Source organism: Kogia breviceps, chromosome 13, assembly GCF_026419965.1.
Source record: "Kogia breviceps isolate mKogBre1 chromosome 13, mKogBre1 haplotype 1, whole genome shotgun sequence".
NCBI lineage: Eukaryota > Metazoa > Chordata > Mammalia > Artiodactyla > Physeteridae > Kogia > Kogia breviceps.
Genome location: NC_081322.1, coordinates 9,661,925 through 9,677,236, shown reverse-complemented (window position 1 = coordinate 9,677,236; position 15,312 = coordinate 9,661,925). Strand labels below are relative to the sequence as shown.

The following is a 15,312-nucleotide window of genomic DNA, read 5'->3' as shown; positions in this document are numbered from 1 at the left end:
AGGATTTAATAAGAATGCCTCAGAAAAGCAGGTGCTCTTCCATTGCAAGAGTTTTTAGGTGCCTCCTGCAGCTGAGGGTGTCACATGGTGTGCATGCATGTAAATAAACACATGTATCTCTGTGTGATGTGTTCTACCTCTATGTACAAGCAACAACCAGTTCATTCAACAGGAAGCATATTTTCACAATTAAATTCGGCTTCACTTAATGACTCATGAATGGAACTGAGATGATTTCATATCCGATAAAGACATAGGATCCTTAGCTTTTGTTACTAACCTCTGTGTTCCCCATTCTGTGTGATTTGAGTCACGTTCCTCTTTAGAGTAACAGTTGCTAGCATTGTATCTTCTGCCTTTTTTTTGTTAATCGTGTGATTTTGAAATTTTATTTGGTTGAAGTCATATCAAAAGCATTGCAGTCGTAAACCATTCGGTTCCTCAGAGGGGCTTCGGTGTTTTAATAGACTCCCGTTGTGTGTTTTTGCAGCAAGCTTAGTAGTGGAGGAGCGAACGAGACAGATGAAAATGAAAGTGCATCGATTTAAGCAGACAACAGGGTCTGGTTCTAGTCGAGAACTTGATCGCGAACAATACTCCAAGGTAAAACCAGTAACCAACCAATAGTTCCCCTGGTAAAAAAGTACATTATGGGTAGCAGGTAGGACCGGTGAGCACCAGGTTATAGGAGAGAGGTTATCCTTCAGGTGATGGTCTTGCATCATAACCTCTCTCCTCTCGATATTTTCACAAGATATAAGTTTAGTAACATATTGTCTATTAACCTGGATTAAATGTTTTATCTACAAAGAAAATGAAAATACTTGATATTAAAGTCACTTGATGATCGATTGTCGTAGTGAAATTCACATAAATAAGCAAGATATGTGAAGCCATTTTAAGCCATTTTATTGCTTGAATATCACTTAATATTGTATTTTAAAGATTAAGATATAGATTTATACTCTTAAATGCTATTTGAGGTTGATATTCCTATGGAGATTTCTTAGTGAATGACAGAAATTATGTGATGTGCGATTTCTTATTGATTTGTCTTTAGTGAGAAAAATAACTGATTTCAAAGTCTCAGAAACTGAAATCCACACAATTTCAAGTGAATAAAAATTTAATTTATATTTCAATATTATTTTGTACGGATGCAATAAGGAGTTTATAAACTGCTAACCAGCATCTGATGATTTCAATTAAAATATGCATAGAGTTTTATACTTCATGAAGCAATTTTTAATTTATTATCTTGTTTATTTAAAAACCTTTTTTTTAGAATACTACAAAAGTGGCAGCAGCCACTACAGGAAAACCCGTGTTTTAATCTGATGTCGAGAATACTTCTGGAAGTAATGACCTTTTCGAAATTCAAAATTAAATAAAACATTGTTAGCTTGTTGTATGAACCTCGAAAAAGCTACTCATTTTTAAATATTGGAGGTTGTTCATTATATAGCCAGATATTCAGGGACTAACACAAAAATATGGAGGTGGTGACAAGATCTGATTTGTCACCAGCCCACCAGAGAGCCATATGTGCTGGATGCCATCTTATCACTTTATATCTTAGTTTAGCTGCAGAAGGGTTCCAACTGGACAACGTCCAAGGTCGCTGTGATTCAGCAGGGCTCAACTCCCAAGGAGTCTGAAACACTATTTTAAAAAGTAAACTCAGTAAAAAAAAAAAAAATAAAAAAAAAAAAATCAGTAAGCAAAATATCTTGATGTTGCATAGAGTTGCTGATTCCAGCTCCACATATTTTTTCCTCTGGTTTGTTCTTTATGATATTATTACTTCATCTGCTATTTGTCTGTCTTTATGGATATCATCATCATTTTTGCTTGCTTTTACCACAAATGCAGTAAGAATTAGGAAGCAGCATAAGTTAGGTTTTCTTCCTCCACTGTTGCATGTTCTTATTTAGAAATGATCTTTAAAGCTGGAAATGTTTTCTTGATTTCTTAGCATTGTGTCAAAGGATGAGGTCAACTAGAACAGCAGGGATAGGCAGAGCCAGTGCAGGAAACAAGAAAGAGATAAATAAAGAATCAGCGTAAAAAGACTGAAAGCCTTTTCTGAACTAGGCCTCTCATCATTAATCCATTGATCAAAAAACAAAAAACAAAAAAAATCTATAAAATGAAGTGCCCTAGAAGTCTAAATCACCACTAACACATATTCAAAATGAAATCAAAAGTAGGTTTGTCTTGGTTGGGAGATTCCAAATTCTCTGATGGGTAGAGATTTAGAACTTGAAAATACCTCAAAATGATCTTCAATTCCAGCTCTCTTATTTACCAAATTCATGAAAACTGAGGCCCCCTCAGAAGAAAGGAGGTGCTTTCCCAACATTAACGAAGCCTTTCTAGGGAGTGGTGAGCCCACCAACTCCTGATCTGGAACTTAGATGCCCTTTGTTCCTCTTCTGACATCACTGAAATGTACACATGACTCCAGTTTGATTCAGAGATTCTTCTATGGCTTTTGATTTGCATGCAGTTAAATTATCACATTCTATCATTCCTTCCTTATTGGAACAGGCATTCTTTTCCTTTTCCTCTCTCATTGCATTTAAATATTAAAGACCCCATTACTTTCAAATATATTACTATTGCTTTTACTGCATACATTGATACTACAATATTACATAAATAAAATTATTATAAATTATATTGATAAGTGTGAGATCAAAGATATGGTATCTTTAAAAACATAAGCCTATAGGACAGGAAAAATATATAGGATAACATAACAAATAATTCGCTTATTTTTAATTTTATATGTTAAGTAAAAGGTAAGTACTCTCTACAATTCTAAGATTCCTAATGCTTACAATAAAATTTTTAAATAGATTCCAGTAGCAATTCCAGTTAAACCTCTCGCATTTTTTTCTTTCTTAAATTTATCCTTTTACCTCAACCTTTTTACAATTTACTTTACAAAGATCTATTTTTACTTATATAGTTGAGAACCAGTATTTTCATAAATTTAATGTACATTAAATTTTGAACTTTATTCCTTTATTGACTTTTTTTTTAGTGTTTTAATCCATTTGGCATTTTGGATGAAGCAATGCACCTTAGTTGAAATTCTGCCAAATTAGAAATTGGTTGACAGCTTTCAAAATATTTATAACCAAACACCAACAGAACTAGATTTTCTTCAGGGCAAAGAATTACCAGACACATGTAGTATAATTCCTAAGATGTTTCAAACCTGGCATCTCCTTTAAAGTATTAAATGAGCCTAATTCCATCCTGAATAAGGAATTAGCACTAACTTAGCTTTTGAGAAAACACAAAACTTCGTATCTCTGAAATGTGACACTGTGCTGATTGTTCACTGATGTTAGACAGAGTCGCATGCCTTGGTGATGGAGTAAAATTCATAACTGGAGAGCGAATTTGCATGTAGGCCTCACATTTTAAAGAGCACTCGTGTTTCTGTAACCCAAGAACAGCAAGCAGGATTGACGTGATGGTTTTTGTAGGCAGCTGCCAAGAGTTTATTAGTACTTATGAAAATAGCAGCCCTGTTATTCGAGCTTCCCCTCACATCAAGGACAAATTTCCCTATGTCATCAGTGTATACTTCTCCTGAGGAGGCTACATTTCTCAAAATATAATTAACGTATTTCTATTAAAATATTTAATTGTTAATTAGGAATTTTAAAGAATCATGCTTGATGAAAAGTCAAAGTGATTATTTAAACTTTTCACAGATTTTGAAAATAAGTAGGTATAGTAGTATAAAGTGAGTATAAAAGCCTTTCCGTTCCTTCAACTAACCAATGTGAAGAAAACTGTGACATGGTGTCAGAATGGTGGATTTTTCTTTACTCCAATAGAAAAGATTTTTAATATGACAAACAATCTTTTAAAATCCCTTGTTTTATCTCTTGGCTGGAATAGCAAAAGTCTATAGACAAAAAGGAGAAGAAGACATGATTTATAGAAAAGGAGGATTTGTTTAGTTGGAGCAATAATTCCATGCACACTCACATGCTCTTATGTTATAGTCTACACTGCTTGTTATTGGCATTTGCCAAATAAGGGGAGAATTTGTGCTGGGGTCACGCCATGCCAGAAAATCTCTTACAGCTGGGCAAATTTATATTGTATTAGAAACCAATTCATTCATATTGTCTCATGGACAAGCTATCATTTCAATGTTTAGAGACATTATAATAATCACATAACATATTTACTTAGCAAAATAGTTTCAGAAACAAGTAATATAGGAAATATGTTTGTACCCCAGAAACAAAATTAGAGTCAGATTCCACTATGTGAGCATATTTTTCACATCTATTCTGTAACTAAAAAACAGTTCTTATTGAAATGAATCCTGTCAGTCAGCACCATGCTATCAGATAGGAAACAATTTAGTGGTAACACATTATCATGTTACTTTATCATAAATCATATTAATTTTAAATCATACATGAAGTTATATAAATAGCTCAGTTCTGAACATAATAGCATATATGCATGTCCTTTTGGATTATAATGAAGCATATGGCTTTCAAAAACAGATCAGGCAATTATGAAAAAATTATTTGGAAAGATAATTTTATAGACATTCTATGAATTTGAAATTGTTTTCATGCTTTATGTGAAATTCTTTGCCCAAAACATACACATGAGAGATGAAAAATTAAAACTAACATTTAAATACCTTAAGCCAGAGCTACTAGCGCTTGAAAGATTATTAAATAAACATGATCCTTTCTCTAGAAGTTTTTAAAAAGTATTATTGTCTTATAGTTCTTTTTGTATATACAGATCTACAATTGAGCATCATTTTATTTACTATTCTTTAGCAAGACAATCGTTTATACAAATTTTTAGAAATAGAGTGTTTGGATTATTTTAGATATATTAAAACTCATCTGATATGGAGCAAAGAGGATGGATGAGTTTTTCTACAAGTTTAGCAAACATTTGATATTTTCACACCTTAGGACATAAATGCAAAATTAAATTGCTTGATAAGAAACTTAAATACCCAGTGTTTGGTCACGTGTCCCTTTAGTTATGTGTTCTTTTATTTTATATAAGAAGTTATATTATCTTACCTTCCAGTACCTAGCAATAGAAAATCAAGTATATATTTGTCATTTTAAAGTTGTAGATACTTATATAACCTTACTATTTATTATGATTAAAACACACATGTAAAAATATAGACTGTATAAAGCTCTTCACTGTGTGTTTCTTTGCACTAAGAGTGAAGTAGAAAAAGAGAGTAGATCAATTGCTTTGAAACCTTCACAGGTTTTCATCTTTTACCTAAAGATTTCTAAGACCTCAGGTAATGAATACTAAAGACAAACCTAAAGACACATTTAAATATGAGATATAGTGTATCTTGAAATTTTAATAGGAATCTATTTTTTACTTTCAACACTTAGTTGATAGTTTAAACCTGAAAATAACTAATTAAGCCATAATAGCAAGAAAGTCAAAGTCCAATCTTTGCCTCCTTCTCTTTATTGTTTTTGGCACAAACCTGCTTTCACGTCAGTGCTTTTCTTGCAGAGATGTGGGTTTTGGTTACATTTGAAAGAATGTGATGTCTTAGAATAGGGAAAGTGTGTAGGTAAAATATAAGTTTTAGACTCAAGAAGCACAGACAGATGGAAGCAGTCTACCCCATGGATAGAGTAGAAGGTGAGTAGAATCTGTAGGCAACGATTAAAAACCCAGGCAAGGGAAGAGGACCTGAGGTACCAGAAAAAATAAATAATACAATTTTGAGGTCTTAAGTATGTGCAGATCATTTATGCAATGAATTTTCCACCCAAGCATTGACACTCTTGTTTTACGATTCAGTCCTTGTAAACCACTCCTTACCATTCGAAGGGGGCCGGTTTGTGATACTGGAACCCATGTAGCATGCTAGCGTTTGGGTTCTTTTAGACTCCACACCTATGTTTACGAAAGTGCACTTTTGCTTGATGTGGGCTGAGTAGCCGTTAGCCTCACCATGTGTGTCTCTGTTTGCCAGCCTCCAGTGACAGAGCTCACGCTCTCTTGTTTTCCATCCTTAGTATAACGTACATACAGATCAGTACCGAAGCTGCGACAGCGTCTCCGCCAGATCCTCAGACAGTGACGTCAGCGACGTGTCTGCCATCTCCAGGACCAGCAGTACCAGCTTCCTCTCCGAGCAATCTGAGCGGCCCAGGGGCAGGACCAGGTGAGTGGATGCCACTGTGCGCACAAACCGGTAAAAACGCACCGCGCTTCCGGGGTGTTCTCGCTCAGACGGAGTTTAGGTCAAGTAGCAGAAACATTTCATTGAAACTGCTGGAACTAGAGTGAGTTCAGCATTGATTCACTATTGTGTGACATTGCCTGGACTCTTTGGTACATACTATAAGATGGGGCTGTAACCAGAGTCATATTTTAGCGATTGCTCTAAAATTCCTTCTAAAGTGATTAAATCCACAAAGCATTTTTTATTCCAGTGTCAGAAAGCTCTCTCCGTAAAGGGCCCCATAGTAAATATTTCAGGCTCTGCAGGACAATCTCTTGTCTCGACGCTCTACATTGCCACTGAGGTGCAGAAGCTCTGCAAACAAGTGAACACAGTCCTATTCCAATAAAGTTTTATTTACAGAACAACAGAGAGCGGGCTGCATTTTCCCCTAGGCTGTAGTTTGCTGATCTTGCCTTCAATCACATAGCAGTTGGTCTGCCTTCAGGTGGATGTGATGACAAAATACACACCCCTCTTTTACAGTAGGGGAGTTGTAAGAAGTTTGCATGAAGTTTATTTAAATCACCGACAGTTATCTTGGTTCTCACAAGGCAAATAACCCTGCCGAAAGGGAAAAGACCTCAGGAATCTGGCGCCATTTTCAGTACAGCAGACTCAGTATGGACAAGGCATGTTTTATGTTTGTTCTTAAGCAGTCTCCGGAAGTAGAAGTTTCATTGAAGGCATTTTGGGGTTGATGAGAGGCCCAAGAAATATAAATGTTCAAAACAGGAGCAACTATCTTCCTAATATTCCGAAAGCCTTTTATGATCGCACATTTTGATGATGTATCCTGAGGCATTCTGTCTTCCTGGATTTCTCTGCACCTAGCTCACATGTTGAAGCAAATTGAGACCAATTATCTTACTGTTAATTAACAATGCCACGCTGAGATTCTGCAGGAGCAATTCCGATCGATCAAGACATTAAGAGAACGTTTTATCTCTATTTTGAATATTCTCAGCATCTGGTCCTAATAGGATATTAAGTTCTCTAAAATTTAAGAAAGAGGGCTTCCCTGGTGGCGCAGAGGTTGAGAGTCCGCCTGCCGATGCAGGGAACGTAGGTTTGTGCCCCGGTCCGGGAGGATCCCACATGCCGCGGAGCGGCTGGGCCCGTGGGCCATGGTCGCTGAGCCTGCGCCTCCGGAGCCTCTGCTCCGCAACGAGAGAGGCCACAACAGTGATAGGCCCGCGTACAACAACAACAACAAAAAAAAAAAATTTAAGAAAGAATGAAAAAAGCTAAGGAATGTAGCCGTATTGAGCTGCTAGGATAGAGGGGGTAAAAAATGATTATAATCAATTCCTTTCTATTGAGATATTATTAAGATATTATGTTTCAAAACCTATTCAGTTTAGCAAGAATATTGATAAATAGGGCTTAAACAAAGACTTTTTTCACTTTTACTCACTAAAAACAATTTACTAAATAATTACAAAACCGTAAATCTTGAAGTAATTTTATGTTCACAATAGGGCCACACACCCTGAGTCCTATGCTGTAAAGTATGACTAACTAATTAACAGAATTCATGTTAGCAACCAACTGTGAGAATAATATGTGGGTCCACTGTCATTCCCTTGAAATTTCAGGAGGATAGGTTCTTCAGAAATGTATCTTCAGGGAAAATTTGGCTGTATGGATTTTGAGGAAGAAAGCAAAGAATGGAGAAATTTTATGGGGCTCAACAACAAGGGACTAAAGAAGGAGAAAGAACTTCATGGTAGTGATTGGAGCCAAGGTTACTCTGTGGGAAAATGCTAGTTTATCAAATAACACTAACTATAACTAGATCATGACAAGAAGCGGAAGATAGAGGACTTTTTGCCTCCTTGATTCATGTAACTTTTATTATGTATTGGAGGTGGTGGGGATGGAGTAGACCTAGGAAGGGTGCAAATAAATTTCTTAATGACCAATCCATTTTCTGACGGCATTTCCCTGTTTCCGGGTTCCCTTTCCCTTCTCTGGTTTAGAGCACATTTGAGCTCAGTTATTTTTATGTAAGTGGATTATGTAAATGCAGTCAGTTAAGCTAATGGCTACACAAGTTTCCCCTGCAGCTAATGTGAAGAAGTATTTTCCTGTAGTCCCATACTTTAGATCAGGGATTCTTCATACGTGGTGCATGTTTGATTTCTTAGAACACTTAGGAGGAGCAAAGAGGGTCAGATGAGCTATGGGAGGGGCAGGTCTTCCTTCATGTATGTTCTTACCCCTAAATATCCTCACAGGTTCATGGACACACATGTACACCCCCCCCAACACACACACACACACATACGCATACACACACACAGAGTTACTTTGGGTCCACCATCAGTCCTTTGGTAAAAACCTAAGAGGAGGGTTTGTGATGAAAAATAAAAATGACATCAAAAGGTTGCAGGCTCTTCAGCTTTAAATATTCCCAATTCTGATAACACTATGAATAATGATTTTTCTCAATATAGCACAGCTTTGCATTTCTGGGTTTTTTTTAGTAACTAACACCTGCATAGGTTTTAAAATTTTAGTTATTCAAGTTCATGGATAAAAGATGAAAAATGTGATCAATATAATAATAGATGTATTTACATTTCATAATAGGTACCAGCAAACTTTTGAGTTCCTATCAAGCGTAAAGGCTATTATTTTCCAAGACTTCATGAAAGTATAATATCTAGGCCGCATACTCAAGGAGATTATAGACTGTTTAAGAGTTTGAAACCTGTTCTTATATCCTGATTCCCTGCACAGCTGACCCTTGAACAATGGTTAGGATCGAATCGGGACTCAAACCCTAGTTCTTTTCATTCCACATATTGTGATCTCTAACTGAACACAAAATTTTCCCCACACTTAGTTAATTTAAAGATCTATGGACTGAAAATGTAAGTGCTATATTCATTGAAAAAAATCCCCATATAAGCGGATCCATGCAGTTCAAACCCGTGTCGTTCAGGGCTATATGTCTTCACTCACATTTTCCTGTGACACAGGAAGTGTTTTACTATGCATTGCCTTGGATGGATTTTCATCTGGAAGTCATTAAAAGGATTCAGAAGACACTGTAGCATCCCCTGAAGACAGTGCTCAGTATCTATAAGTCAGCCAAGTGTCCACTGTCCTCCTGAAGGACCATAGGGAGAAACCACTGACTTGATCTTACCCATATCATATAGAACCATATAGTATGTAAACCCTTAAAGCACCACATATGGTTTTGACTCCTTCTATCCAAGTATGCTGTGAATCAAGAAGATGTCAAGATAAGCACATCTGAAATGAGCTGTGGTCTGCACAGTATGATATGTAGGCCAGTGTTTCCCAAACACTGCTTGCTACACTTTCCTGTTAACGATTCACAGTACACACTATTGCTCTTAACATTTTGAGAAGTTCTGTCTTGTAACAACTTGTTTATCGTTGCGTATTCCGTCACAATCCAAAGTTATTTCCTTCTGGAATGCCTATTTCACAGGCACATCCGTTAACGTGTTGCATAGTTTTTGAGTGAAGTTTGGGAAATTCTGTTTTAGATAATCAGCATCCTTCTGTCCAAGAGATAAAAGGCTGTAAAGAAAGCTTTAAAAAGCCTGTTTGGGGGGTAAATAAAATTAAGCACTCATAAGATGTGTATAGGTTGAAAAAATACAAATATATTTGGATGATCGATCTCTAAAAAATCATTTTCAGAATATTAGGAACTCATGGGCCATATTCTGAATCTTTTGAGTTTGAGATCATGATTAGGCAAAAAATACCTTGACCACTTGGGGATGCCCCAGCTAAACCGTATGTTTCTGTGTGAATTGAAAAAAGGGCATCTCTCCCCGCCAGATGCATTCTAAATGCTTCATTCAAAATAGCCTAAAACATACTTCATGTTTTCAGAGTTTCTGTATACAGGGAACTATAGTAGAAAAACATACACTATAATGTTCATATTAGGGTAATTAACCTTTTGTAGATATAAAGAATTAAAAGTTATTCTAAAATTGTTGTCACGGATTAAAACTACTAAAAATCTCAGTAATTTCTAGGATGATTCTTACAGGACAAAATCAACGGTTAATACTTCAAAATAATAAACATCAATAAAGGTTTGAAGTTCCTAGTTTTTCAGATTTCTTCTGCACGTGAGTTACAAGTTTAATTTCGTATTGGCTTAAATATTCCTCGAAGAATGTTTTCTTATCCAACCACAAAATATGCAAAGTATATTAGTAGAGGTGGCATAATTGATGATAAAAATGCACATATACTAGAAGCCCAGAAGGAATATGTTGAGTTTTTTAGTTCTCTATGCTTTTTTTAACATCAAAGGAGATGTTCACCTCATAAAGAGGCTGAATTTTCATGACATAGCTCTGATTTTTTTTTTCATCTTTATCGTATAACCATTTCTTTCCAGGCAGACAAATTTCAGATGTTTTATACAAAATCAAGCTATAAAAGCAAATGCAAGCGTAATCCTATAATTGCTCTCAGATGTTATGCAATTTTAGAAGTTCTGTCAAAAGCAACCATTTCCCAGCAGCTTTCACGTTTGTCACAAAGGTTTGCCTTGATCTATAAGGTTGCCTTTCTATATCTAAGTGAATTTTGATGCAAATAGTTTTGGGTCTTTTTATCATCTCCTTTTGAAATAATATTTTCAAAAGCAGTTATCTTTTTCTACATTCATCGTTTGAAAGACTTGAGAGCTTTTTAAGAGAAGTTGTCTTTATACACAAATTTTAACCTTGCAACTGTAAATTTACTTAAATCTGGCAGTTGATATCACTAGGCATAATAATTAGCGTGTACTGAAGGAAATATGCTTATATTTATTGGGGGTTTTTAAAACATTGTAGGTTAAATTATTTGATATTTTAAGTGATAGAGAATGAGTGCCTAGGTTAATATCTTCCAGAAAATCAATCTTATTATTGCATTTATGCTTGAAAAATATTAGAGAAAATCTCAAGTGCCCTTTATTTCACAATAGTTCTTCAACTCAGCAAGGGAATACAGAATACCATTTTAAAAGAATATGGATTTTTTGTGATGGCATTTGAAAAATACTTAACTGCAAAATCATTTGAGCAATTAACAGCTCAATAATAATAATACCAAATGAAGCTTTCATTTTATATATTTATTAATTGTTATGCCTACTGACACTGAATATAGTCAAAAGTGACCAAGAGGGAATTCTTGGAGCTAGCCACACAATTTCGTATGCTCTCCTGTTGTACTATAGAAAAACAAAGTCTACTGAGATCTACAAAAGTACTAAAAAGAAAGAGGAAAATGACATGGAGATTTGATGATGAGGAGAGAACAAACTGGAACACAGTGAAAGATGCTGGATACTGAATATCCGAGAAAGGAAATATATTTTGGCGATCTTCTAGTGGCTTCTTTTATGGCATTTCTTCGTTTTAATTTTCCAAGACTGATGACTGGACTCTTATTATTTCCTGTGACTAGATTAAAGCTGTAGAGAGATGGAAAGACTGTGCCATGTGCCCTTTAAAAACTCTCTACCCAGGGCTTCCCTGGTGGCGCAGTGGTTGGGAGTCCGCCTGCCGATGCGGGGGACGCGGGTTCGTGCCCCGGTCTGGGAGGATCCCGCGTGCCGCGGAGCAGCTGGGCCCGTGAGCCGTGGCCGCTGAGCCTGCGCGTCCGGAGCCTGTGCTCCGCAAGGGAGAGGCCACAACAGTGAGGCCCGCATACCACAAAAAAAAAAAAAAAAAAAAAAAAACTCTCTACCTTTATGGTAAAATTACTAAACCATACTTATTAATATACCATATGACTGAATGTGCCATGCATCTGAATTGTTATACCGCACCATATCCGTAACATAAACAAAATACTCTTGACTTACGACTGTGAGTAACACGACAGTCCTTAGAGTAGCCAGTTAGAGCTCTCGGGGCAGGTGAGTAGATTCTCCTGGTGAGGGCATTCCTTGCAAACCTTTAAGACAGTTTAAGGGGAAGCTGCGCTGGTCCGGTTTGAACAGCTCCAGCCTGCTTTGTTCTTACTGTTCTACTCTGTCAGTTCATTTTAGATTTACTAAGATATGTTTAGTTAAATTCTGGGGAGGTCAGCAGAGTATTAGAGAAATGCTTCCTGTATAATAAACAATAAAAGTGGTCAGTTATAATAAAGTTTTCAAAATTTAATAGAAACCCAGGATCTCTTATGAAGATGGGAGTTATTTGTTGAAATGATCATTTGTAATTAGATCTTAGAGACAATGTCTGTCTATTGGGAAAAAATAACTACTCTACACGTGGAGTTTTAAAGTACGCCGTAACTTTTTGTTATTTGTAGAAATCGATTTCCCTGTAGCTTTATTTCTTCTCTTAGGATTAAATTAGATCATTTCTAACATTTAAAAGATTTTAAAGAGTATGTTCAATGGACATTGTAGATAATGATAATTAGAAACTTTAATGAGAAAAATAAGTCTTAGTGTGTGTTTGGAAGAGGGTGTAAAACCGTATCTTAGTCAAGCTGAAATAAAATCTTTGAAAGCTCAAAAACAAACCATATTAATAACTTTACTTGTAATACATGTTAGTCTATTTGTGATATTGTCTATTTGTGATATTGTCTAAATCATAACTGTGTACAAGTGAGTATAACTTTCCAATCTGATTTAATTGTCCTAAAGGAAGTTACGCATTTAATTTAATATTCCGTTGTTAAATAAAATAAGAACATAATTCTCCCTGCTTAATTATTATTTTCCCCACAATATACAAGAAATTATCGATAATTTACGTACTGCTAACAGCACATCTTCAGTGTAATAGATTATTAGAAAGGTATAAAGTTTATACATCTTTTAAGTGCAAGGAGAATAACATAGGTGATAAATCCTAAAGTGAATTGACAATATTAAAGCAGCTTTCAAATACAACCAATTTATTCCCTAGGAATAGTTTTCAAAGAGAAAATAATTTCAACTTTGGGCTTCCATTTCCTGTTCACGGTACAGGATATGTTTGTAGCTGTGATCTTGGCTTTCGACACAGAGGCCAGGAGCAGTGCATTCCCTCTGGGGCTATGACCGATGTCCAGAAGTACCAGCTTTGGATTCAGGCTAGGCTCGGGTGTAAGAGACCCACTCCTTTGCTAAGACACTGACTGACTCTGCTTCAATGCTCTGTGATTTCCACAGCATATGAGGGCTTCCTCAAGGGCCACTTATGCCACCCTTTTGTCTTTGATGTGCTCTAATTACCACATAGACCAGCTATGTGAAGGATGCTCTGTGCTCTATTAGCGATCAAATAGCACGGTGACTGTTTTGAGAGGCCGTCAAATTGTTACTGTATTTTTATGCCAAGACATATAAAATGGGAATTTTCTAACAGATTCTTAAGTTTCTATTTATCTTCTGTGTTTATGTGTTTATATCTGCATGTTGGAGAACTGACTGCTGATTATAAACCTGGCAGTATTATGTGGACGGGTAGCTAACAGTTTTAATGGTCACCAGGCATGAACTCTGGTTATCAACGTTAAATACCGGTTCTTCAGGAAAATCTTCATATTTCTGTGGTAATTATCCTATTATTTGAAATGGATACGCTATCCTTTCACTCAAAACCAGTGCTTCCCAAACTTCACCTATTTCACATGTCACTTTCATATTTTGCCATGACTGCGTAACACATATATACAGCACACAATATCATGAGTGCTGTAACAGCCTAGGAGTGTAACAGTTAATAATCTCATTTTATAAATAAAATAAAATGAAGCAACCTATTAACTTTACTTGGCAGTAGACAGTAGAGCTAGAATTGAGAGCCCTGTGATTTAACCCCTTTATTTTTATGTAGTGAATCTCTTTATCTCTAATAATATTTTTTGCTTTAAAGTCTATTTTGTCTTACATGACAAATTTTAAACTAGTGTTCAATCTAACTTTTCACATCCTTTAATTTTTAATCTTTCTGTTAAAGGTTATGAGTTATGTGTGAGTTATATCTCTTGTAACCATCATAGAACTGGATTTACATTTTCTTTTTTCCTTCTAGCTTGACAATCTGTATCATTTAATTGGCTAACTAATGGATTTACATTTATTTTGATTTCTTACGTATTTGGAATTCTTTCTACTATCTTGTTTTATATTTTCAATATTCATTATTCTATTTTTTCCTCTTTCCTGATTAGTTTTGAATCAAATTGTTTTTATTTCATTTCTTTCTCTATTATTCTGGAAATTATATTATTTCTATGATTTAAGTGCCTAATTTAGTGTTTCAAGAATATATATTTCGTTAAGAAATAAATCTAAAAGTTAATAATTACTTCTGCTCCCCCCTAGAGGAAAAAAATGACTCTATACACTTTAGCTCCTTTACCATCCCTCCACCATTTGCATATTTTTTGTCCAGTGTTTTAATTATATATTGTTTTCTTTCTCCCATTATTGGATGTTATTTTTTTTTAATGCTTTAGAGTAACCCACATATTTTCTAGTCTCTTTGCTAACCATTTTTCTTGCATCTTAGATCTTCATTTGGGAAGCATTCTCCATCTTCCTGAAATATATGCATTGTATTTTTTTTAATTACTTGTTTATTTATTTATTTATGCAAATCAATGCCACCAGTAAAGACCCCTTAGGACTTAGACCCAGACTCACATTGTCCCTTGTTCTCCAAGGGTCTTGGCTCATGCAGGGATTTCAGTTGTAAGTCCCCTCTGACCCTGGACCCAAGGCTCTAAATTTCTCATCTGCAAAACCTCCCAAGACATTCATAACTCACTTAGCAATCTGTTTTCCGTCCCCTCTTGGTCTTTAGGCCACAGGGATTTTCCTTTCTTTCCTGTGAACTTAGGTTTGTATTTTAACAGGTATTTGTTGTCATTTTCCCATCATTTCTAGGTATTGGGGAGGGAAAGGATTTTTCAGAATATCTCATCTACCACTTTGCTAGAAATAGTAGTTCATATTTAATGTGCTACTACTTTCTTAATTTTTAAAAAATTTACTCACTTAAAAGGTTAATATTTAAAGCCAAATACCTAAATAAATA

The 15,312-nt window shown here is 35.5% G+C and overlaps 1 protein-coding gene across 50 annotated transcripts in view; it reads left to right on the top strand.

Annotated features, from left to right (window-relative positions):
• RIMS1 (regulating synaptic membrane exocytosis 1) overlaps positions 1 to 15,312 on the top strand; it is a 471,679-nt gene that overhangs the window by 369,651 nt on the left and 86,716 nt on the right. For 32 of the 50 annotated variants that reach the window (XM_067011328.1, XM_067011324.1, XM_067011326.1 and 29 more), the window contains 2 exons: positions 491 to 603; positions 6,063 to 6,211. The exons of the other annotated variants lie outside the window; for them this stretch is intronic. In XM_067011328.1, the coding sequence (XP_066867429.1) occupies positions 491 to 603; positions 6,063 to 6,211 (262 nt within the window). The remainder of the gene's footprint in view (positions 1 to 490; positions 604 to 6,062; positions 6,212 to 15,312) is intronic. 50 annotated transcript variants of the gene reach the window in all.